Raw genomic sequence first — 24589 nt, forward strand, 5'->3', positions numbered from 1 at the left:
GACTACCTGCCCCACAATGCACCGCCCGCCCTTTTCTGGCCGCCCCCTGCCTCTGCTCTCTGGAGACCCTGGAGAGGTAGCGCCGCGACCCCTTCCCGGCGCCCTTCGCGCGGTGGTCTCGCGGTGATTCGGCTGCGCGGGGTCAAGGCGCCGGGCCGAGCGGCTGGGGCCGGGGCGCCATGCGGAGGGGCGAGCGCAAGGGCGCTGAGGGGCCGTGGCCGGGGTCTCCTGTGCCCGTGGGCAAGGCCTCGCTGGAGGAACCCCCGGATGGCGGGCCCGCGGGCCGAGCGAGCGGGCCGGGTGCGGGCCGTCGCAGCACCGAGTCCGAGGTCTACGACGACGGCACGAACACCTTCTTCTGGTGAGGGACGGCCGTTCGCACCGGTGCCGCTGGGGTCGCGAGGGGCGTGGCCCCGTCGTCCGGGGTCGCAGTGGGGGTGCCCGCGGGAGCCGGGGACGGCCCTTCCCTGCCCCAGCTCCTCACCTCTGACCCTGCCCCAGAGCGAGGGGTGGAGGGAGGGCCCGCGGGACCCCGGGGCAGCCCGTCCCTGCCCCGAGCCGGCCTCCTCGGTGGTCCAGCCCCCACCTCTGGCTTCTGCCTCTTCTGACTTGGCTCAGAAATCATTCAGAAAGGCTTCGCCTTACCTCGCTGTCCACGCTTGGCGCTGCCCTCGGTCTTGGTACCCTTTGACGGGGCTAATGCGGTGGCAAGTTGTCTTCTGCTCCTCTAGCACGTGGCGCTCCTGCCGAGCAGCAGCAACACTTTACTTCGTGCCACGGCTGCGTGCACCTGGTGGAGTAGAGGTTCTTCCGATCTTTAGTTGTGCCTTGCCAGGCCAGCTCCTTGACCCCTGTGCAGCTCACGCCTAGCCAAGCCTCGGGGTCAGCCTGTCCTCCAGTCAGCCTTAGTGGGGGTCGGGGAGAGGTCCCTGCAAGCAGCCCCTCCCTGCCAGGGCCTCTTTTGGAAGAAAGAGTTCATGACATTGCTTTAGGCTGAATTGGGCCCTTCTGTGTTTGAGGGTCCAAGAAACTAGCGTGGGACCAACAGGTCCCGGGTGAGGCTCCTGTGCGTGGTGGCCCAGTGACCTTGGCTGCCCTTTGCCTGTCAGAGCTTCTCTTCCCTTGTTTGTTAGAGAGACAGACCTGGTACGCTAGAAAGTGTGCCTCCTTCGAGGAGGGCTCTGGCCGTTCTTTGCTGCTCAGTTCACGTCCAGCTGAAGTTGAGTCCTGTGGAAGGCCTTGGGGACAGAGGTGAAGTCGATGTGGCTTTGGTCCCTAGAGCCCAAGGGAAAGACAGACAGGGATGTAGCCAGCAGGGCTGCCACGTGGAAGCAGCTCTCGAGAGACAGGCTCTGGAACTGTTGGAGAAGATGCGATCAGGACAGGAGGAGAGCCTGATGGAGCCATGCTCGTGGGGCCATTGGTGCCCTGGTTGTGTCTGACTCTGGAGAGACAGGGAAGTGCCTGGGGAGGCCCTGCATCTGGCAGAGTCACTCTGCAGCAGTGGGGGCAGCCTCCCAGCTCTGCTTTGGGAAGGTGCTGTGCTCACGTGGCCAGGAGTGAGGGATGGGGTGTCCTCCTCAGTGGAGGTGGCCCTAGAGCTGGTGACCAAAGCGCAGTGGGACCCTGCTGGACATTCTGTGAGTGGATCAGGCCTCTCTGTCAGCTGTCCTGCTCAGAGGGCAGTGCCCTTCAGACCGAGGAGAGAGGGCACCATCCTCCCACAGCCCAGCTGGGGACCATTGAAGACTGAGGCCCTGGGGCATCGCTGGGCTTGCTTCCTTCCCATTCATTCAGTGCATGTTGGGGGTGCTGGTTGCTGCTCTAGGGTTACAGCAGAGAACTAAACAAGAAGCTTAGATTCTGGCCCGGTCCTGGACCCTCAGAAGGCGCAGGATGCTGGCTGAATGGATGCTGAAGCCCTCTACCACCCACAAACCCCCTGCCAGTCCCCTGGTCCCTGGCCACAGGGACACATGCTGTAGCCGGATTTAACTGTGGGGAGGGCGTACGACAGGGCTGCCAGTTTCAGTACCTGGCTCATGGGTTTCCTGGGTGTGTCTCCAGCTTCCCCAGCACAGGTGTAAGGTGTGCCAGTGTGTGTTCTTGCTGCGTCCCTGCCCTCCCCTCACCTGTGCAGGGGAAGCAGCTTAGAGTTTCCTCAAGGCAAGTAACCAGATATTGCCGCACCAGCGGTAGTTATTTTTACTTGCGAGCCGGAGCCGCTTACTTTCCTCTGTCACTGACTTGCTGGTATTTTCTCATCACTGACTTGCTATGCTGGGATTTTAAAGACACTTGTTTTGTGTTTTAGAGAATTTAGTAGTGAATATTACAAAAAAGTAAACACTAAGACCTAAAAGTCTATATTTGTGGAAATAACTGTATATTCCCAAATTACTAAAGAGCCCTTGCATGATTGAAAACAGGTTTTCTCTTCTTTTCTGGCCACTCTGCAGCATATGGAGTTCCTGGGCCAGGGCGCAGACCCCAGCCGCAGTTGCCACCCACATCGAAGCTGCGTCCGCGCTGCCCCCTTTAACCTGCTGTGCCGGAGTGGGGGGTGGGGGGCTCTAACCTGCGTCCTGGTGCCACAGAGATGACGCCGACCCTGTTGTGTCACAGCAAGAACTGGAAACAGTTTTTGTTTTCAAAGAAGTTTGGGCTTCTTGGAGGTGTGTGTAAGGATCTGGAGTTGCTTTGTTATTACCTGTCAGCCACGGAGTATGGAGTTAGGATTCAACCTTGGAGCCAAGGCTGGGCTCCCTCAAACTGGGCTGAGGGAAGAGGCAAGAGGACCTCCGGGGTCTGAGGTGGCACAGACGCTGCCTCTCATGCCATTCGTGGTGGTCTTCACCTGGAAGCCTCCTTGGGGAGGAGTTCAGGACCACAGACCCAGAGCGAGGGTGTGCAGGTGCCCCCGACAGGTGAATCACCGGTGGTTACCACGCTTGGAGTCGGGGCCGAGGTGGGGGCTGTTTTAGAAACACTCACACGTGCCCACGTCTTACAACCCAGAGCCTTCCGGGAGCACGCGACTCCAGGGCTCTGCTGTCAGCACGTCTGCCAGCGGTCCTGAGGATAGTGGGGTAGATCTTAGATGCCCCAGGTCCGGGGAAACGCCTTTCTTGGTCCTTGTGGGTTGGGCTTTGCCAGCTTTGCCCATGTCTGGGAAGCATGGCTTGCCAGCTCACGCCTCTTTGGTCATGCTGGCCAGCAGGCCAGGAAGGTCTGTGGTCGTGGTGCCTCCTGCAGGCCTGGGACAGGCCCTCTGGTCCTGGCCTTTCCGGGCCAAAGCATGGCCAGCTGCCTCCTTGCCCAGTCGGCGTGATGAGGGTGGTGCTCTCTGGAGGGGGGACTGGCGACTGGGTATTTTCCTCTCGCCGTGGCCGGGAGCCCACGCCCTCATGCCCTCGTCCTGGCCCAGTGACCAGAATTGTAGGATTTACGGCCAGTCTCACGCTAGGTCTGGATCCCCAGGTCATCTGTCAGCCTCTCAACCAAAGGATAAGTTTGTCTTCCTGGGCACCAGGGAGGTGGGGCAAGATGCCACTGCCCAGCCCTGGCAGCTGGGAGGGACAGGGAGTCTTCCCTGCGTCCTGAGCCACCCCCGCTCAGCACGTCTGAGTCCTCACGGTGCTGAGTGGCCTCCCTGTGGGGGACGGTCTGTCTTGGAGGGCGTGGGCCTTGCGCTGACAAGGTGGGTCTGCTGCTTGTCTGCCGGCGCTGCTGGGTGCCTCCCGCCTTCCTTCGGGTGCCCCTTGCGCCAACGTCTTTCCTCAGGTCTCTGGACGGTCCTGACTTTCCCACCCCAGCCTCACTACTTGGCCACGTCGGGTCCATCTCTGTCTCTCTGGCTCCCCCGGGTGGCCCCTGTCAGACAGTGTGGACCAGGACGGTACCTGATCTGCCCACCCTTCCCACTTCAGCGGCTCCGTCCTCCTTGCTGGGTGCCCGGTTCCCAGGGCAACCTTTTTAGAGCAGGTCTGCTGGCACCGGTGCACTCCGTCCTCCATCCGGGAACGTGGGGTTCGTTTGCTCTCCTGAAGGGGTTGCTGCTGGATGGGGGAACCTGGTGTAATGTCTCTTTCATTGCTTTACAAACTTCGGCCCACTTCTTCTGGCCTCCGTGGTTTCTGATGAGAAATCTGAGCTCAGCTTTGGTGTTGGCAGCAGAAGAAAAGCCTGGAGAGGAGAACGTGCTGGGCTGGGCTCGAAAGGAGGGATGCTGGGGCCAATTCGCACGCTTTGATTTCTGACTTCACTCCCACGGGTTGCTCCCTATGAAGCTCACCAGGCCAGGTGAGCCCCGGCCTCTGCAGTCAGTGGCCAAGGGGCCACCCTTGCCATGTAGGCTGGAGACGCAGTGGGACGCAGGTCTGCCCGGTGCCGTCCCACAGGCTCTGCCTTCTCCCTGGCAGGCCTGTCCAGACAGGCCTGGAGCTGGACACCGCCCGCTCTGAGTGATCCTGCTCGGTCAGGTTTCGCCGGCTCCACTTCCCGTCCAGTCTGTCAGCTGCACCTTCTGGGCAGATCCAGATGAGCCGTTCGCACCACCCCTCGGGCCTGCCTTGTCCCCTGCTCAGCCGACCCAAGTCGGCCTCACGGGGTAGGCCCTCTGCCTCCAGCTGTGGCCTCCCCGCTTCTGGGACTGGCTGGGCCAGCCCCATGTCAGCCCTTTGCACCGGTGCCCCCAGTGTCCTGAGCGAGGCCTCCCCATTCACCCGCATTCCGCTTCCCCCCCACATCCAGCCCTTTGTTTGTCTTGCCCATTTGGAATGACAGCTCAGGAAAGGCTTAGGGTTTGTTGGCACATGGCAGGTATTCTGGGGCTACTTAGTGTCTGTGTCCCTTGGGACCACGTGCCCTGGGCTCATCGCCTCAGGGCAAGGGTTATGCGGTCACACGGGTGTGCTGGGGCTCAGACCCCAGGCCCCCACCACCGCCCTGTGTGACCTCGACTCTGCGATTTACAGCTCCGACCAGCCGTGGAGCCAAGGCGACAAAGACCCCGACCCTGTCGTTGTCAACCTCATGATCCAGATGCCCCAGCCCTCGAGGGTTCTCAGTGACTCATTCTCCCCACTGAAACCTGATGTCCCTCTGGGGAGGAAAGCCTAAGGCCACGTCCGAGACCCAGGAGAGCCAGCTGAGCTCCCCGGGTCCCTCTCTTGGTAGACGTAGGCTAACGTCCAGCAGAGGACGAGTTTCCAGGAGACCTTGGGGGTGGAGGTCTGAAATAGGACGTTGTGAAGTGTCTCCGTGCCACAGTTATTACTCCACAGATCTCTTGGGTGCTGGAATGTTTACTCTGCAGAGTTCAGCTGAACGGCTGAGGCTTTCCTGAAGTTCCTGAGGCCTAGGACTCAATTGTGATGTTGAATTGTATCAAGATAGTTAAAAATGAGGGCGTTCCCGCTGTGGCACAGTGGGTTAATGGTCCAGCAAGTCCTTGGAGGCGCTGGTTTGATCCCCAGCATGGTCGCAGTTCCAGCTCAGATTTGATCCTTGGCCTGGGAACTTCCATATGCTAGGAATGTGGCAAAAGGGGGGGAAAGGTTTTTTTTAATAAAATAAAACAGTTTAAAATAGGAGTTTTGAGCGTTCGAATACCAGTATTGTTTTTTTGGTTTGGGGGGGTTGGGGGTTTTTTTTTGTCTTTTTGCCATTTCTTGGTTGGGCCTCTCCCACAGCATCTGGAGGTTCCCAGGCTAGGGGTCTCATCGGAGCTGTAGCCACCAGCCTAAACCACAGCCACAGCAACGCCACATCCAAGCCACATCATCTTCGACCTACACCACTGCTCACGGCAACGCCGGATCCTTAACCCGCTGAGCGAGGCCAGGGATCGAACCCGCAACCTCGTGGTTCCTGGTGGGATTCGTTAACCGCTGCGCCACGGCAGGAACTCCTGGTGTTAAATGTGGCGAAGAGTACACGGGCTGCTTCCTTCACTCGGAGCCGGTCTGTCTAAACCTGACTGAACTCTGTGTGTGTGTGTGTGTGTCTTGTCTTTTTAGGGCCGCTCCCGCGGCATATGGAGGTTCCCAGGCTAGGGCTCGAATCAGAGCTGTAGCTGCCAGTCTACACCACAGCCCCAGCAACGCGGGATCGAGCCGCATCTGCAACCTACACCACTGCTCACGGCAACGCCGGATCCTTAACCCACTGAGCGAGGCCAGGGATCGAACCTGCCTCCTCAGGGATGCTGGTTAGGTTTGTTACCTCTGAGCCACGACGGGAGCTCCTGTTCTTGTTTTCATGCAGAAAACGAAACGTAATTGGAGGACATCAACTAACATCTGACTGCGGAGACGACCCCTTGTCTTGTGGACAGGGGCTCTCTCGCTTGGTAGCGTCTCCTCACAGGCCAGTTTTTCCTGCACTAATTCGTACAATTCCCGTTACAGTCCTGGTAGAATTGTTTATGGCAACTGGCAGGCTCTTGTCAAAGTTAGATGCACGAGTCAATACGCAGGAGCATCAGGATGGGGAGGTGGGAGGGTCAGTCTCCAGGGTCAGGATGGGGTCTGGCCGCCGTCCGGGTCTTGCACCAGCCTGCGCCCGTGCAGCTCCGCCCGTGCTCTGACACATCATGTCAGCCGAGGTACCGCTGTGTCCCCGACACACGCCCGCGTGCGGCTCCAGGTCGGGGCTCGGCGCCTCCCACACCACACCACGCGCCGGCCCTGCTCCTGTCTCCCATCCGCCCTCAACCTTGTTAAGGCCCTGCGGGGCCTGCGCTGGTCCTGCAACGTCCGCCGGGTCCCTGCTGCAGACCTCCCAGCGCTTGTGCTGTCGCGGCTCAGTCTCCGCGCCGTGGGCTGGCGCTGCTGATCTGCTTGCTGCAGGGTTGCTTTCCCTTCGGCAGCCGGGGACGCTGCCCTGCTCCTTGCGTGGTGTCGGCCAGTTGTTTGTCTTTTTTTTTTTTGAAGTAATGTGTGTTCAGTCACTTGTCCATTTTTTCACGAGAGAGTTTTTTGTTGTTTTTTTTTTTTTTTTTTTTTTTTTTTTGCTTTTTAGGGCCGCTCCCGTGGCACATGGAGGTTCCCAGGCTAGGGGGTTAATCAGAGCTACAGCTGTCGGCCTACACCACAGCCACAGCAATGCCAGGTCCGAGCCACATCTGTGACCTACACCACAGCTCAGGGCAACGCCAGATCCTTAACCCACTGAGCGACGCCAGGGATCAAACCCAAAACCTCCTGGTTCCTAGTCAGATTCCTTAACCACTGAGCCAGGATGGCAACTTCCCGAGTTGTGAGCGTTCTTTACGTAGTCTGTGTACAGGTATGTTATCGTGGGTTTTCTCCCAGTTCTTGGCTCCCTCCACCCGCCCGTGGCACCTGGAGGTTCCCAGGCTGTGGAGACCGAATCTGAGCCACAGCTGCAGCCTGCACTGCAGCTGTGGCAGCTCCAGATCCTTTAACCCACGGCACTGGCCCGGGGATTGAACCCGAGCCGCTGCAGAGACCTGCACCGCTGCAGTTGGATTTCTTAACCCGCTGTGCCAGGGCAGAGACCCCCCTTTTCATTTCTTTACTATATATTTCAACAAATTCTGAAGGGAGGTGAGGAGCTAACCCTCCGTGGCAAGTCCTGGGCGCGAAGCTGTGTGTGTGTGTGTCGTGAGGGCGTGACGTCTTCTCGACGTCCCTCCGGCGGGTGGTGTCCTCACTTAGGAAGGGAGGGGCTGCACCCTCTCTCCGAGGACACACGCCACTTCTTGAGTGTAGGAGCCGGGTCTCTGCTTCTTTGCAGGCCGCCGTTCACATGCAGAGGCCCCGGCGGTGACTCGGGGCTGCCTGCCGCCTCCCAGCCAGGCTCCGGAGCCTAAGTCTGGGTGGCCCGACAGCAAGGAGCCCACGTCTCACCCGCCCTGGGCAGCCTTCTCTCTCTGGGCAGTCTTCTGGGGGTATGGCTGTGGGTCCTGGGTCCTCGCTCTGTCGGGTCCCTTCCCTGCTGTCATCCTTGTCCCTCTCTCAGATGGGGACATCTCACGAATGGCGCGGACAAGCTCGGTTGCACGTGCGTAGGGCGCCGGTGACCTGCTGCCCGGTCACCTTCCAGGCCCGCGGTGTGCTGCCACTCTTCCCGCCCTTCCTGGCTAGGGGCTGATGTGGCAGGCGCAGAGCCCTCGGGGGTCGCCTGCCAGGAGGTTGGAGGCGGAGCCCGCTCCCCTGGGGCGCGTCGTGAGCCGGCGCACTGACGGGTCTGCTTGCCTTGCAGGCGGGCCCACACCCTGACGGTGCTCTTCATCCTCACCTGCGTGCTGGGCTACGTGACGCTGCTGGAGGAGACGCCGCAGGACACGGCCTACAACACCAAGAGGTACCCGGGCCGCGCCCAGACGGGCGGGGGCTCCGGCCGCGTGGCAGTCTCAGCCCCTCTGCTGCCTGTGCCGGGGCCGCGGCACGGCTCCCGCGTGGCCTGCAGCTGACGCCGCACTCGCGCTCATGGGAGACGAGGACGTGGCGCAGCGGCTCTGGGGAGGGGCTCCAGTCAGTTCCTCTGGGGGCGGCTTCTCCTCCACCACTCAGCACTCTAGGCGCCACCAGAGTGTCCTGCAGGTCAGCTCCGTTCTGCCACCGTCCGCAGGACTGCCCGCCTCCCCCTTGAGACCCCCAGGCGCCAGTGCAGGTCACCCCCCACCGGTTCTAGATCAGCGGCTCCCACTGCCCTCTTCGGGTTTGATAATTTGTCTGAGGGGCTCACAGAACTAGAGAACCATTTTACGTATTTATCACGGAGGTTTATCCTAAAAAAGATGGAGGAACAGCCAGATGGGAGAGGTTCGTTGGGGCGTGGTCTGGGGGAGGGGTGGGGTGGCCGTACCCTCTCCTGGGAGCTCCAGGTCCCCCTGGGTGTGATGGAGGCCTCCCTCGTCGCGTGACAGGCTACCTCGGCCACTGGTGGTTGACTTCGTCTTTGCCCAGAGGTCTGGGGGTGGGCAGAGCGTTCCAACCCTCTAACCTTCTGGTCGGTTGCCCTGGCAGCCAGCTCCCATGCAGAGGGGAGAGTCCAAAGGTCACCTCCTTAGTGTAACAGAGACACTTCCCGAGCCTGAGCCTCAGCACTTGGGAAATTCCAGGGGGTCAGGGGCTCTGGCTGGAAAGGGATGAAGCCCAAAGGTGCGTCTCTTGCTCTAAGGCAGGAGCGTCACAGTGACTGAGTTAGGACGACGGCTGGGGTTTTGGTGAGGGCAGGGGCCCCATCAGCTAGCGCCGTTCTTCTCCCCTCTGTTGGTAAGAGGGCTTTTTGAAAGCTTGTGGCCCACCCTGTTCTTCAGGCGGGAAGTGGCAGGTGGTCCCTTCTTGGTGTCATCTCCAGAAAGAGCTCTGCCGATAGGTTTGTGTCCTTTGCCTGAATCCCGTGGATTCTGGGGCCAGTCTCAGAAGTGCGTGGGGAAGGTCAGCTGGTTTAGAACTCGTTCCTGTGCGCTTTCCACCCTGGATGGACTTGGCTGTCCCTCTCTGCTCCCATGAAGCCCCCGTTGCTCTCACAGGCCCCTCTTGCTCTTATGGGCACAACTGGAGGAGGCCAGGCAGGGACAGAGGTGGAAGGAGGTGTCCAGAGCCTGGAGGCGCCAGGGGGGCCGGTGGTCAGCTTTAGTTGGTGGCCTGGGCTTGTTCACCTTCAGCCTCAGGGTCCAGGGCATGAGGGGGCGTGTCTTGCCCTTGTAAGCTGCACCACCTTGCGGGGTTTCCTCCCGCCTCTCCTGGCTCTGTCGGCTTTGCTGCGTCTTCTTCTTTATCCCAACACCTGCCCAACGCCTGGGCCCTCCCCAGCCCCGCGTGATGGCACTACAGGCCGGGCGGGCGTGGGTGGTGGCGTCCAGAGCAGAGGAGGGAGCTGGCTCTCTGGGCCCCTCCGGGTGGGGCCCGGTGAGGGGGTGCTGGACCTGTGGATGCTGGAGACCGTGGGGCTGTTTGGCTGGAGCCCCGTGTTTGCCTCGGGGCGGGGGAGGGGAGGTTTCCAAGTAGAACATGGTCTTTTCTGGGGATTTGTGTACCAGCACTTGGTATGGCATGTTTGTGGCGTCCGCCAGCAGAGCTGGGCAGGAAGCGCCCAAAAGCAGGCCTTGATCACACTGGTGAGGTGTCCCCCCGCAGCTGTGAAGTTAGGCTGGAGAGGAGCCCCTGCCACGTCACCAGGCGAGCGCCGTCACAAGGAAGAGCGTGGTTTCCACATGCCCCTCCCAGCAAGAAGAGCCCGTGCGGGGGCCGGGGCGGGGCTCGCACCTCCCAGCCTCGCTGCCCAGAACCACAGCCCTGGGCCGTGGGGCCGTTTCCCCCGTCTTCATACTGCACTGGCCCTTCTCTTGAGCTGTCCCCGCCTGAGAGAGGCTGGGGCAGTGGGCAGAGAAGGTACCATCTGGCCAGCAACAGGGCGATGAAGGGAGGGGCCGGGGAGGGCAGGGGGGTAGGGATTGGAGGACCCCTGGACACTGCTCTGCTCTGAGGTTCTGTGCCTTGGGGACACTGGACAGCACAGTCGCTGGTGGGGCCTGGAGCCTCCTCCCGGGAGCCTCCGTCCCCACCGCAGCTGCCGAGGCTCTGCTGCTTCTTCCAGGAGCCTTTGCGTGTGCGCGCGTGGGTTGGTTCACGCTGATCCGTTCTCGCCCACATCTGCCTGGGCTGTGACCAGGCGGTCCGGGGGCAGCCCCCTGCCCAGGCTCCCCAGGCTCTCCAGAGGCTGCCGGGCCTGGCTTATTTTTTTACCATGTCAGAGCTTTTGATGCTCTCAGGGGAAGGTTTCGCCTATGTAAGATACTGCCTGAAGGTCATGTTTATTTTTTAAATTAATACTTCTGCGATGTTAATAATTCAGGAGATTGGTTTGTTTTCCTTGAGCTTTCAGTTTCGGCTTATGTGTCATTATTCTTTTTAGGGACCTTTGGGGACATAGGCTTTTTCTTCCTAAGTCGACTGGATGGATGTGTAATTTAATATAACACATGTCTGTTGAAAACACACAGCGCATCTGTGGGCCACCACCAGGGGGGGTGCACGTGGAGTTTCCTCTGAAGGCCACAGTCAGCCCGCACTGCTGGCCGCAGGCCACCATAGATCTGTCCCCACAGCTCCTTCCTGCCCGCTGAACAGTCTCGTTCAGCAGGCACCCTTGTGTCCGGCCCCTCCCACTAGGCACGATGGCTTTGGGACACCCACGTTTGCTGTGTGTGTGTGTGTCGGCGATTGTTCTGGTTCTGTGCTGAGGGGTGGTCTGCTGTGTGGGCAGCCCACTGCTCCCAGACCCATTTATCGTTTGGGGACATTTGGGATGCTTATGTCTGTGGTCATGTACGCCCGTGTAAATAAATCAGTACGTGTAAAATACAAATGTGTTGTGCATCCAACACCCAGGATGTGTGACCCGTTCACAGAACTGAAGAGACGCGCAGTCGGGGGCTGACACCACCTGGCGTCAGGGCTGGCTGCAAAGTGTGCAGCCGCCCGGATGGGGTGGCAGGCAGGGGCCAAGCAGGGAGCCAGGACACAGGCCCCCCAGACATGGCCCTGGCCCTTGGCGGGGGCAGAGGCAGCTCAGCGGGGAAGGAGGGTCTTCAGCAGGGGTGCTGGATAAGCAGACACCCACGCGGGAGGTAGTGCAGACCCAGACCCTCCAGCTGCCACAGTCATTCGTTTGAAAGGGAGTCTGGACCTAAATGTAAACTAGAAAGCTATAGAACTTCTTGATGAAGACTGGGAGACAGTCTGGTGACCGTGGGCTTGATGGCAACTTCTTAGGTAGAACGCCAAAGGCGTGACCGTGGAGGAAAAACCACGCTGACTTCGTTAACATCGGCAGCTACTCTGCGAAACACTCTGCTAAGCTGGAGAGAAGACAAGCCATAGGCTGGCGGGAAATACTTGCCAAACACCATCGGATGAGGTGCTTGTCTTCAGACTGTGCAGAGAGCTGCCGAGGCTCAGCAGTAAGAACACCAGCAGCATAGTTACTAGCTGGGCCGAAGAGCTGGACAGCAGAGAGGAAACGGGCCCAGGACCACGTGCCGCCAGGGAGGCCGCGGCACGCGCCCACGAGAATGGCCAGAGCTAAACAGCCCCAGCAAGTGCTGGTGAGGGAGAGGAGCACCAGACGCCTCCCCGCCACCGGGGGTACAGGCGGCGCGGCCCCCGCAGGACAGTTGGAGGGCCTCTCACAGAACGGAACCTAATCCAGAGTTGTGCGCCTTGGTTTTCACCCGAGGGAGCTGAAAACTCAGATCCACACAAAAACCTGTGTGTGGATGTTTGCAGCAGCTTTGTTCATAGTTAGCAAAGCTTGGGCGCAGCCAAGATGTCCTTAGCGGGTGAGTGGGTAAACTGGCACGTTCATTACGTGATGAAAAGAGATGCGCTGTCAGACCGTGGAGACAGAGATGAAGCTTAAATGCACATTGTTGAGTGAAAGAAGCCAGTCTGAAAAGGCTACGCACTGTGTGAGTCCAGCTCTGTGACATTCTGGAGGAGTTGCAAAAAGATCAACGGGGAGTTCCCGCTGTGGCACAGGAGGGTTGGCAGCATCTCTGGAGCGCTGGCGCAGGTTCAATCCCCACCCCGGCACAGTGGGTTAAGGGTCCTATGTCCCCACAGCTGTGGCGTAGGTGGCAGCTGCGGCTCAGATCTGATCCCTGGCCTGGGAACTCCACGTGCCGAGGGGCGGCCAAACAGAGTTCAGTGGTCCGGGGGCACGGGAGAATGAATAGGTGGAGCGTGGGCGTTTAGGGTATTGAAGCCGCTCCGTGTGGCGGCGAAATGGAAAACACACCCCATAGGACAGAACAACTCAAAGAGCAAACCTAAGTATATAAGATAAAAAGTCACTTCGGAGGCTGGCGAATCCAGGACGGAGAGCAGACCGTGGCAGGAGAAGGTTCCCTTGCTGAGGTCCTGGAGGGAAGGGGCCGACCTCAGTGGCCTTGGAAACAAGTGGGGTCTGTAGGAGTGAGGGGACACAGCTGTGCTCTGGCGACGAAGCAGGTAAACAGCTGTCCCTGCTGGGATCAAGCAGGTGGGGCCGGGGGTCTCACTGCTGGAGCGGGAGGTTACAGGAAACGGAGGGAGGGTGACCCGTGGGTAGCAGACCCTGGCTGGAGACACAGGCGGGAACTCACGTCCAGCCTAATGGAGAGACGGGTGGGCCACACACGTCTTGTTGCTGTGTCAGCCAGCAGAGGAGCCAGGTCCCCTGGAGGAAGGGCCAGTGCCAGGGCTGGGGCGGGGAGTCACCAGGATGGGCCTGGAGCGTGTCCTGGCAGCAGAAAGGAAGTGGATGCTCAGGAAAACAGTACAAACCCCCACAAGGATGGGGGGTGTGAGAGGGAGGTGGGAGCTGAGCGCGTGCTCCCATCGGCCGGAGCTGCGGCGGTCTGCACCGCAGTCCAGGGCTGGGTCACGAGCCCAAGTGTTAAGGCAGACCCTGGAGTCCGTGCACGCAGAGCCATGAGGGAAGGCGACAGTGCGTCGAGGAGCAGAGGCACGGCTCCCGGGCGGAAGGTTCCCCTCGAGCTGTGCAGAGAGGCCTCCCTCCTGAGGGCACACGGGGGGGCTGCCAGACACACCCCGGGAAGGAGGTGGGGTGGCACCAACAGCCAGAATCGTGAGGATGACGCGTACCTTTGATGTGATGCGAAAATGGTCCTTTGCATCGGCGATCTCACTTCCGAAAACCCGGTTGCCCTGATCTGACTCCAAACAGCCGTAATTCGGGGCATTCCACAAAACGCAGGACCGCTCTTCCTCAAAACAGCCCAGTCGTCCAGAACCAGACAGTCTGAGAGACTGCCGTGGCCCAGAGCAGCCTAAGGAAATGTGTGGACTGACTCTCTTGTGGCTCCTGGAAGAGGAAAGGACGTCAGGTAAAAACCGAAGAAACCTGAAAAACACGGTGAGCTCTGGTCACCGTGTCGGTGTGGGCTCACCGACTGGCGGCAGGGGGCGCGGGGGGCGCCCGGCCGGATGTCAGCAGTGCAGGACTGGCCAGGGACTGTGGGAGGTTCTGCACTACCTTTGCAACTTTCCTGTCCTGGAATTAAGACTCTTTGATTTTTGTATTTATTTTTGCTTTTTAGGGCCTGCAGCACATGGAAGTGCCTAGGCTAGGGGTCAAATCGGTGCTACAGCCGCAGCAACGCCGGATCCTTAACCCACTGAGAGAGGCCAGGGATCAAACATGCTTCCTCATGGATACTAGTGGGATTCATTTCCGCTGTGCCCCGTGGATGTTATTAAAAGACTATTTTAAAGGGAATTGCTTTGCTTTTCTTTAGAAGCAAGCCCTCCTGGCTGATGGTTTCCCAGGTAATTGTAAACGTTATAGGAAGGTGTGCACCCCAGGATGGGGTCATGAGGCCGACCTGGCGGGGTGGGGGACAAGGCTGCTCCCCACCACCTGGGCCTGGGTGCCCCGGGGTCGCGTCCCCTCAGTTCTGTTCTCGTGGTGACTCTCCACGCGGTCACCCCCAGGCCTGAGGCCATCTCTTGGTGGCTGCCTTCTCTCTCTTTGGGGTGGGAGGGCGTCGAGCGGCCCCGGCACTGAGCACCGGAAGGGTGGCTGTCATCCCCCGGGTATGACATGCCTGTGGCTCCCGGGCAGGTGGGCAGGTGTGCGGGGGACAGGAGGGCTCTGTCCTCAGCTCCAGTGCTCCAGCAGGCAGAGGGCGGGTGTTTTCGGGCCAGAAGCCCAAGGTGGTGCCCTGGGCCCCCGCTGAATCTCTCATCTGTGCGCACAGCGGCTTCATGTTGGTCGCCAGCGCTGGATGTCGTGGGACGGGTGAATCCTGGTGTGACCGCTGTCCGGGGCAGGGCCGGCAGCATGCGCCGGAGCTGGGAGCACGTGCATTTTGAGCAGCTGTGGCCCCAGTGCCTCCGCTCCGTCCCCTCGTGGCTGCAGTGGTCCTGTTGGGATTGGGTCCCCGTAGGATACAAGAGCTCCCTGGAAATAGCGACGGGACCCTGCTGGGGCGGACCGGGAAGCCCTTCGACCCTAGCATCTTTCCATGGTAGGGCTTTGGTGAACACAGGAGCATCATGGATGCAGTCTGGGGTTTGGGTTCTTTTTACCATGAAGCACGGCCTCATGGGTACCACTTGGCACTAAAGTACCCGCAGCCTGCCACCGGGGGGCTTCTCTGGGCGGCGGGGGGGGGGGGGGGGGTGCTGCCTCCAGGTGGTTGGAGCTGGACCAGGGGCTGTCAAGGCTGGGGCAGTGTGACCGGCCCCCCAGCCTCCCTGCCACAGAGGCCCAGCTTCCTCCCGCCTGCCCTCCAGGGGTCTGGGGCTGTCACCGTGGGCGTCCTTGGGGGTCCCTCCCTCTGCTTTGCGCTTACGCACACTGAGGGGCTGTTTGTTCTTTATTTGCAGAGGTATTGTGGCCAGTATTTTGGTTTTCTTATGTTTTGGAGTCACACAAGCTAAAGACGGGCCATTTTCCAGACCTCATCCAGGTAACTTGCCATTTCTCCTTCCGTGTGTGCCCGTGTGGCCCTGCTGCTCCCAGGCTCGTTCTGTGTCTGTGCTGCTGCGTGTGAATGTCCTGGCCCCCCGCCGGGCCCCTCCCTGCCGGGCGGAGGGGATAATTTCACAGTTGTCTCCAAGTTCCTCTTCCTGCGGCCACTGGCCCTCCTTCAGACCTTCCCCGTGCCCCGCGCCGCCTGGCCCCTCTGTCCAAGGACAGTCTGCCTGCAGGTAGAGAAGCACCCCGGCCACCAGTGCGGTTGGGCCCACCCGGCTGTTGGGGTGCTCCCGGGGCTCTCCTGTCTCTGCCCCGCCCCCAAGGCGTGGGGACTCCTTACCCTGCCGGGGGTCAGCTCTGGAGGCAGGGCCTAGCCAGTTTTCCTGAAGGGGCTCAATTTAGTAACATGTTTCCAGCTCAGTAAGGGTGTGTATGTACTATAGAAAATTTGGAAAATACAGAAAATATTTTTAGATAAAAATAAAACCACTCACCAAAAAAAAAAAAAAGCCACTGCTCAGTGTCCCCGTGCATGTTTGTGCAGAGACGCACGCAGCTGTGCAAAGGGTGGCGCTCACGCGTGGTTTCACCTTGCGGTCTGACACGAGCGCGTCCACATGCATTTCTACTCTGACAAGCGGCTTCTCGAAGGCTCCTGTTCAGCCCTCGTTTGAATGCGCTACGTGAGCCTCACCAGTCCCCTGGGTGGTGTATCCAGGCTCCTGTCTCACGGTGAGACACCAGGCTGCGGTGAACTTCTGCACAGACACCTGTGTGCACATGTCTGATTATTCACGCGACGGAAGTCCCAGGCCTGGGAGGAGCAGCTCAAGGGCACGAGCTTTGGGGGGCTGGTGGGTGCTACCCAGCTACCCTCTGGAAGGGGCCAGTGAGGCTGTGGTTGTGAGCGAGGCCGAGGCACCCCGGTGCTCTGCCCCTTTAGTGCCTGGTGGGGATGTTGGTGCTGGACGAAGCCTGCGTGGTCCCTGCCCAGGGGCTCTGGCGAGCATCTCCCGCTGCAGGGTGTGGCCCCCACTAAGGGCTGAGGAGGGGCCAGGCCTGCCCAGCTCTGAGGCAGCGGGACCTTCACCTTCTTGGTGGTCTGGGCACATCCAGTCCACCCTCAGAGGGCAGCGGACGCCTGACGAGAGCGGCGGGAAAGTGAGACGACGTGTGAAACCACCAGAGTTGCCCCGAGAAACCAGGCATGGCCAGTGCTTGTCAGGTGGGCCTGGGAGGAAGCACGGGCTGCTGAGAGCTCAGCCAGTGCTTGTCCGTGGCTGAGGCACCAGGCACCCAGTAGAGCCCTGAGCAGGATGGACAGGGGCCAGGCAGCTGGTCCTGGGCTCCGGCTTCTGGTCACTTGGCAGGATGCAGTACCTTTGTCTGAAAGCTTCCACTGCGGTTTTAGTCTGGTTGCTGTTTCTCTGCCAGTCTTCACGGCAGGGAGACTGTCCCGGGGCGCCTTCTCGTTAACCTAGTGGTTGGCAGGAGATCCCAGATTCTCGATTCCAGCTCCACCTGCACGCTGGGAGGAACAGCGTGAGGGGCTTTCTGGCTACAAAAAGGAGGTACTTTGGGGGTCTCTGCACAGCTCCCGACCTCCTCTGGCCTGGGCTCGGCGCAGCGGTAGGGGAGCAGACTCGAGGCTCCAGGCCGACCTTCCTAGGGAGTTGCTTTATTTGGAAAATAAGTTGGCTGCAGTCCCAAATGAGGCACGCTTCCCCTCGTGGTCGTTATTTTCAGCTGGGGTTCCCTCCGAGAGCCGGAGCATGTGAGAACACTGTTAGTGCTGTGGGGTCAGCCAGATTTGACGCTTACGGAGAAGAGAAGAGGAGTTCCCGTCGTGGCTCAGTGGTTAACGAATCTGACTAGGAACCATGAGGTTGCAGGTTCAGTCCCTGGCCTTGCTCAGTGGGCTGTGGATCCAGTGTTGGTGTGGCTGTGGTGTAGGCTGGCGGCTACAGCTCCGATTTGACCCCTAGCCTGGGAACCTCCATATGCCGTGGGTGCGGCCCTAGAAAAAGGCAAAAAGACAAAAAAAAAAAAGCCAACGGAGAAGAGAAGAGTGTTGGGTTGGGGAGCGGGGCGGGTTCGAGGCACCTCTGGGTGATTCGGGGAGAGATGGCAGTGGGGGTTAGGAGGAGGGCTGCTGGGGGTTCAGGGGCGGGGGTGGGCAGGTCTGGGTCCCTGGTGGGCTTTCCAGGGCAAGCGTGATGGGGAGTGAGCTGGTGGCCCTTGTCATCTGAGTGGGCGTGTGGGGGAGGACCAGGAGTGGCCTGTGTGCCGAGGGACAGTGTGACTCGGGTGGAGGCCAGGCCCTCTACCTGCTGCTGCAGCCCTCAAACCAGAGACAATTTTCCAGGCTTTTTCCATCCTCGGGGCACGGAGAATGTTGGTCGCATCAGCTGTTTATCCCCAGCGTCTCAGAATACGTCGGCCAACTTTCCTAAGAATGTCCTGTGTTTGGGTTTCCTGCGTGTATGAGGTCGGTCTCTCATAAATCTCCCCGCAGGCAGGTCAGGCCCAAGTCCCGAGGCTGCTGGGCTGTCCCTGCAGCTGCTGCTCACGCTTGTGTGGTGAGCTGCTACCCGGGACTCATGGCACAGGGAGCTTGGTCCCACAGAGCTCTCTCACCTCTGGGGGGCCACGCCTGGCCCCCTCCCGCTGCTCAGCTGCCTGTCCTCGTTCCGCTGAGGCCAGGGCAGGAGGGCACGTGGTCCGGTCATAGGTGACCTCGAGGTTTCCCTTCAGTAGCCCTGGCTCAGCCTCGGATCTCCAGTTGTGAGCACGGCCTGTTTTATTCATGGCGAACTCACTTTTATAAGTAGGCTGCTGGGAGTTCCCTGGTGGTCTAGTGGTTAGGAATTGGCGCTCTCACCACTGTGTCCCAGGGTCAGGCCCTGGTCTGAGAACTGAGATCTCACATCAAGCTGCTACGTACCATGGCGAGAGAAAGTAGTCTAGTGTTTTGGGGGGTTTTATTTTAATGGATTTAAGCAAAGGAAAAGCAGATAATCTTAGGCCTTTACTAAACAGGGTGGTGAAGGTGAAAGCTATCTTTTTCGAACAGTTACTGACCTTCCCTTCCCCACCACCTCACCCCCCAGGGAAAGCTGGGCTCGTTGTGAGTATGGAAAGGGGGTGGTGAGAGAGGAGTCCTGGGAGCTTCCTGGTGGCTCAGTGGGCGAAGGATCTGATGTTGGCACCTCTGTGGCACCAGTCTAATCCTTGGCCCTGAAACTTCCATGTGCCAGGTGTGCGGCCAAAAGAAAGCATTCCAGGGGACACGTTCATTCTTTTCCCAGCTTCACTGAGCTGTAATTGACACGTACAGTCAAAACCTAAGTTCAGGCTGTGCCGTGTGGCGATTCGGTACACGGGCCGCAGGGCGATTTCTCCAGAACCGCCTCACCTCGGCCCCCACCTTGTTTCCCGTGGAGAGAACATCCAGCTGTTCCCTGGGCAGCCCTAAGGTGTGCGACACGGCCCACGGACTGCCGTCGCCGGGGCCACGTCGCGGGAGGGACAGGTTCCTCAGAGTGCGGGTTGAAACTTAAGACAGGCTCCTAGGAATTCAGGGAGGGTTTACCCTTAGAAAATTTGATATCACTCAGCACATTGACACGAAAGAAAAAAGTTGGTCCTTGTAAATGCAGAAGAAGGGATTTTCGTACTCACGCATGGTAATTAAAAGATTTTCTTGGAGTTCCCGTCGTGGCTCAGCAGAAACAAATCTGACTGGCATCCATGAGGACTCAGGTTCGATCCCTGGCCTCGCACAGTGGGTTGAGGATCTGGCGTTGCCGTGAGCTGTGGTGTAGGCCGCAGACGCAGCTTGGGTCTGCTGTTGCTGTGGCTGTGGGGTAGGCCGGCAGCTACAGCTCCAGTGCGACCCCCAGCCTGGGAACCTCCATATGCTGCAGGTGCAGCCCTAAAAAGCAAACAAAAAACAACCCAGATTTTCTTACCATGACGAAGGGTGTCCACCAAGACCCTGCAAACTTACTTCATGGTGAAGGAAGACGCGTCCCTAGTAACACAAGGCTGTGTGTTGTCCCTGCTCCTGTCGAGCAGGTCCCAGGCCTCCTGTGCCGCCACAGTGACCCAGGAACAGGGAATGAAAGGTTTAAGGACAGGAACAGAGTTGAAAAGGAAGGAAGCCTTTCGGGGAGAGACTGAACTGTGCGTAAATTAACTCTGGGTCAGATCTTGCTTCTAAAGTCTCTGCAGGGACCCAGGAGGGACCGCCACAGGCCACGCAAGTCCAGCAGCCACGCTTGGGTCAGGCTGCCTGGAACCGCGGGCGGGCGCTCTCTAACGCCACTGTGCTCTGTGTCTTTGCAGCTTACTGGAGGTTTTGGCTCTGCGTTAGTGTGGTCTACGAGCTGTTTCTCATCTTTATACTCTTCCAGGTAAGCGGTTTTCCTTGGTTGGAGGGACTGGGGGAGGTGAGAGCGCAAGGTGGCAGAGGAGGCTTTGCGCCAGCCCTGGGCTCCTGAGGAGAGCGGAACCATTGCCTTCAGCAGCGACCACCCAGCGGGCCGGGGCCTCTGGGCATGATGGGTCCGTTGGGGAAGCCCGGTGGGCAGCCTCTGCTTTGCAGGTGCCGCAGATCTGCGTGCCTGACTCCACGACATGAGGCGCGCTGCGTGTCAGGGGGCTGGGGGGGCAGCTGGGCCAGTCGTGGTGGGGTTTCCTTTCCGGTTTTGTGGTTGACCAGTTATGGCTTCATGTGTCTCTCCCCTTGGGGCACACGTCCTGCAAGATGTAAGTCCTGGATCAGGATTTGATGACTACTGCCTGTTCTGTCTCATTGAGTGAGCACGCTTTGATGGTGTCTTTGGCCTCAGACTTCGTCAGCGGGAGCCAGCAGGGTCTTCCTGCTTTCACCTCCAGAGGGTAGACACCCAGGGGTCCCCCAGCACGTCATAGAGCTGCTGTCTCTCTCATCCCATCAGCACTTGCCTTGGTCAGAATATTCTCTGGCAGCCGGTGTGGATTTTTTTTTAAGGCCTCACCTGCAGCACATGGAGGGTCCCAGGCTAGGGGTCAAATCGGAGGTGCAGCTGCCGACCTACGCCACAGCCACAGCCACAGCCACACCAGATCTGAGCGGCGTCTGCGACCTACACCACAGCTCCCGGCAACGCCAGATCCGGGACCCACTGAGCAAGGCCAGGGATCGAATCCGCATCCTCAGGGACACTAGTCGGATTCATTTCCTCTGTGCCCCAGCAGGAGCTCCTGCAGTTGCATTCTTAACCCACTGCACCACAGTAAGAACTCCAACTGCATTTCGGTTTTACACATGTACGTAGGACAGTATCAAACCATGACATTGACCTCGAGGCAATCCACAGAGCTTATCTCAGTTCCCTTGTACACGCGTGTGTGCTCACGCGTGTGTATGTAGAATTCTATGCAGTTTATTTTTATTGAAGTGAATTACAAGTTTTTAAAAGCTATAGTACAAAAAAACACCATAATATTTACCATCTAAACCATTTTAAGTGCACACAGCTCAGGTGCATGAAGCACATTCACGCGGCCGTGTCACCTTCGCCGCCGCCCAGCTCCAGAACTTTCCGTCTTCCCGAAGGGACCCTCTGCCCCATGGAACACGCCCCCGCCCCTCCCCTGGCCCTGCCCCGCCGGCTCCTTCCTGTGTCTGTGGATCCGGCTCCTCCAGGGACCCCGTGTGTGGGCTCTCAGAGTGTGTGTCCCTCTGCGACCGAGCGTCGTGTCCCCGAGGCCCGTCCTGTGGCAGCTGCGTCAGGACCGCCTCCCTTCGAAGGCTGAGTGACGCCCCGTGTGGTGGGTCCACTCGGCCTGGATGGGCCCTGGGTTCCCTCACCTCCTGGCGACTGTGACCACGGGTGTGCACACGTCTGGTTGAGGGCTCACCTGGAAGGGACTCGCTGAGGAATTCTGTCTGCCCTTTCGTCTGACCCACTGACACGGGCGCTGGCCTTGCAGACCGTCCACGACGGCCGCCAGTTTCTGAAGTACGTGGACCCCAGGTTGGGGGTGCCGCTGCCAGAGAGGGACTACGGGGGAAACTGCCTCATCTATGACGCGGACAACAAGACTGACCCCTTCCACAACGTCTGGGTGAGTGCCCGGGAAGGGCTCCCAGGCCAGTGCCAGCTCTGGGGCCCCTCCTGGCGCTGCACCCCCTCCCAGGGTGGTGCTTGGTAGAGTTTTCCTGAGCGCCCGGGTGCTGCCCCGGGTGTGGTGGTTTCTGGAACCTGAGTCCTTCTGCAGACGGGCTGGGGTGCTGGCCCTGCTCCCACCTGACATAGGGCTCCCCTCAGCCTCTACGCCCCCTAGGAGCAGGGTGTGGGGGACCCAGGGGCCAAGCACCTCCTGTGAGGATGGCCTCTGGCCGTGTCGGGGTCCCCTCCTGGCTCACGATGGGCGGCCGAGCCTGAGGCCTGCCCCCTGCCCCCACAGGACAAGCTGGATGGCTTCGTGCCCGCACACTTTATCGGCTGGTACCTGAAGGTAGGCGCCTCCTCGGGCGGGACCCCTGGCCTGGAGCCTGCCCTGGGCTCTGGGCCCTTTCCAGCCGTGGGATGCCAGGCCGTGGTTCCAGGGACGGCGGTCAGGCCGCCTGGGCTCCAGGCCCGGTGGGGCCTGCGGCCCGGCTGCACGCCCTCGGGCCTGGCCCCCGCGCCAGTGCCTCCGCCGGGGCGGCGGCGGGGGAGGCCTGACACCCGGCCGCGGCCCGCAGACGCTGATGATCCGCGACTGGTGGATGTGCAGCATCGTGAGCGTCATGTTCGAGTTCCTGGAGTACAGCCTGGAGCACCAGCTGCCCAACTTCAGCGAGTGCTGGTGGGACCACGTAGGTGCCCGCCCCCCGCCTGGCCTGCTGCGAGCCCTGTGCCCCCGACACGGGCCGGCCGCCCCACCGCGGGGAGGACCCAGCCCAGGGCCTCCCCAGGCAGGGCTGCTGGAGCAGGGGGTCCCCGGCACCCACCTCCCACCTGGCTCCCGCCCCCAGTGGATCATGGACGTGCTTGTCTGCAACGGGCTGGGCATCTACTGCGGCATGAAGACCCTCGAGTGGCTGTCGCTGAAGACGTACAAGTGGCAGGGCCTCTGGAACATTCCAACCTACAAGTACGCCTGGAGAGCCGCCCTGCTCTGTGGGGCCGGGACGTGGCCCCTGAGGCCCTTCTGCGAGGGGCCCTGGGCGAGGATCTTGCCTCCCGTAACCTCCACCTGGGGCCCGTCCCCGCGGGCCCTTCTCGGGGCCATGCCTCCCCGGGCCGCGCCCCCAAGTGAAGCCCTGGGGGCTGCGGGTGGGTCCCTCTCGCGGCCAGAACGGCCGCCTCTGGGGCGGGGGGCTGCGCCCTGCCCGAGGCTGACGGCCGGGCTTCCAGGGGCAAGATGAAGAGGATCGCCTTCCAGTTCACGCCCTACAGCTGGGTCCGCTTCGAGTGGAAGCCGGCCTCCAGCCTGCGCCGCTGGCTGGCCGTGTGCGGCATCATCCTGGTGGTAAGGCCGGGCCTCGGGCGCGCGGCCCGCTGGGCCCCGGGCTCCCCCGCACCCCCCCTCTGCCCCCAGTTTTTGTTGGCAGAGCTGAACACCTTCTACCTGAAGTTCGTGCTCTGGATGCCGCCCGAGCACTACCTGGTCCTGCTGCGGCTCGTCTTCTTCGTCAACGTGGGCGGCGTGGCCATGCGGGAGATCTACGACTTCATGGACGACCCGTGAGGCCGGCGGGGACGGGCGGGCGGGGGCGGGCGGGCGGGTGGCCCTGGGCCCGCCGTCCGCCAGCGCCTCCCTCCGCAGGAAGCCCCACAAGAAGCTGGGCCAGCAGGCCTGGCTGGTGGCGGCCATCACGGCCACCGAGCTGCTCATCGTGGTCAAGTACGACCCGCACACGCTCACGCTCTCACTGCCCTTCTACATCTCCCAGTGCTGGACGCTCGGCTCCGTGCTGGCCCTCACCTGGACAGTCTGGCGCTTCTTCCTGCGGTGAGCCCGCGCCCCGGCCCCCGGCCCTGCCTGTCCCGCTGGGAGCCCCTGGCTGCGCGGGGCTGACCCGGCCCCCGCCGCCCGCAGGGACATCACGCTGCGGTACAAGGAGACGCGGCGGCAGAAGCAGCAGAGCAGGGACGGGCAGGCCAGGGCGGACGGCCGCGTGGACAGACGCCCGCCTGGGCCCGACGACCCCTCGGTGCCCGAGGAGGCGGAGCGGGAGGGGGCGCCGGCCCCGAACTGACACGGCACCGCGGCCGCGCAGAGCCAGGTGCACCGCCAGGAGCCTCCCGCAGCCCTCCGCCCTCGAGTGTTGTCTTCTCCCGCGTGCGTGCGTGTGTGCAGGCGCACCGTGGGCTCCCAGGGCTCCGGGCTCGCCCTGGGCAGCCCGGCCCTGGGGAGTGCGCGCCCCTGCCCCTTCCTGCACAGTCAGCCCGCAGCCTCGGCCCCTCGGTGCCTCCGAACCACACAGCCTGGCCCAGGAGCACGGCCACGGCGCCCCCTGCACCCCGGGGCCCTGCCGGCCCCCCGGCGGCCCAGCACCCGTGAAGGACGATCGTCCAGGAGCAGCTGAGGCGGCCAAGAAAGGGCGGATCCCTTCCCTTCCTCTGGTCCTCTGGCCAGAGGGTGTGAGGATGGGGCCGCCATCGAGTCAGACCCCAACCCGGTGCCACTGTCGGGAGGGTGGGTCCTGGGGGTGGCGAGGGTTCCTGACTGCAGAGCTGAGGTCACTTCCACGAGCAGACAGAACAAGTAAAAGCCACGGTGATGGCCTGCTGCCCTGCGCCTTCTTGCTGCCCTCGTCTCCGCCATATCCTCTGCCACCCAGGACACCACCCGGAGGGGCCGCTGGCAGCTGCCGGGGCTGGACGTGTGTCCTGACCAGCCACCAGGCGGCACAGGGGTCACCCAGCCCGCCCCCTCCCTCCTGCCGCGCTCGCCACATGGCCAGCTGGCCCCAGGAGCTGGTTTGGGTGGGGCGTGTGTGGCGATGGGCAGACGGCCTTCGGGCTACACGCACGTGGGGCTGTGGGGCTGACACCCATCCCACCACTCCACCCCGCGTGCAGGGGCGGGTCACTGGGTTCCTGGTTGCTGGTTGCTCTGGGCCGCAACCCGCTGCCTCCGGTGACCTGTG

General features: G+C 61.1%; 1 protein-coding gene across 2 annotated transcripts; it reads left to right on the forward strand.

Moving 5' to 3' along the window:
- Positions 1-23789, forward strand: PTDSS2 (phosphatidylserine synthase 2). Of its 2 annotated transcripts, XM_047774827.1 has the most exons (12): positions 2-361; positions 8230-8331; positions 15369-15451; positions 19807-19874; positions 21439-21573; positions 21916-21966; positions 22196-22309; positions 22469-22587; positions 22851-22965; positions 23035-23180; positions 23263-23448; positions 23536-23788. In XM_047774827.1, exons 1-12 carry the CDS (start codon positions 180-182, stop codon positions 23693-23695), a joined length of 1461 nt encoding a protein of 486 aa, XP_047630783.1. In that variant the 5' UTR covers positions 2-179; the 3' UTR covers positions 23696-23788. The 2 variants fall into 2 exon arrangements, with proteins under 2 accessions (XP_047630782.1, XP_047630783.1); XM_047774826.1 differs by having other exon boundaries at positions 1-361; positions 22851-23180; positions 23536-23789.
- Positions 23790-24589: the final 800 nt, after the last annotated feature.

This window comes from Phacochoerus africanus, chromosome 4 (genome assembly GCF_016906955.1).
Source record: "Phacochoerus africanus isolate WHEZ1 chromosome 4, ROS_Pafr_v1, whole genome shotgun sequence".
Classification (NCBI taxonomy): domain Eukaryota; kingdom Metazoa; phylum Chordata; class Mammalia; order Artiodactyla; family Suidae; genus Phacochoerus; species Phacochoerus africanus.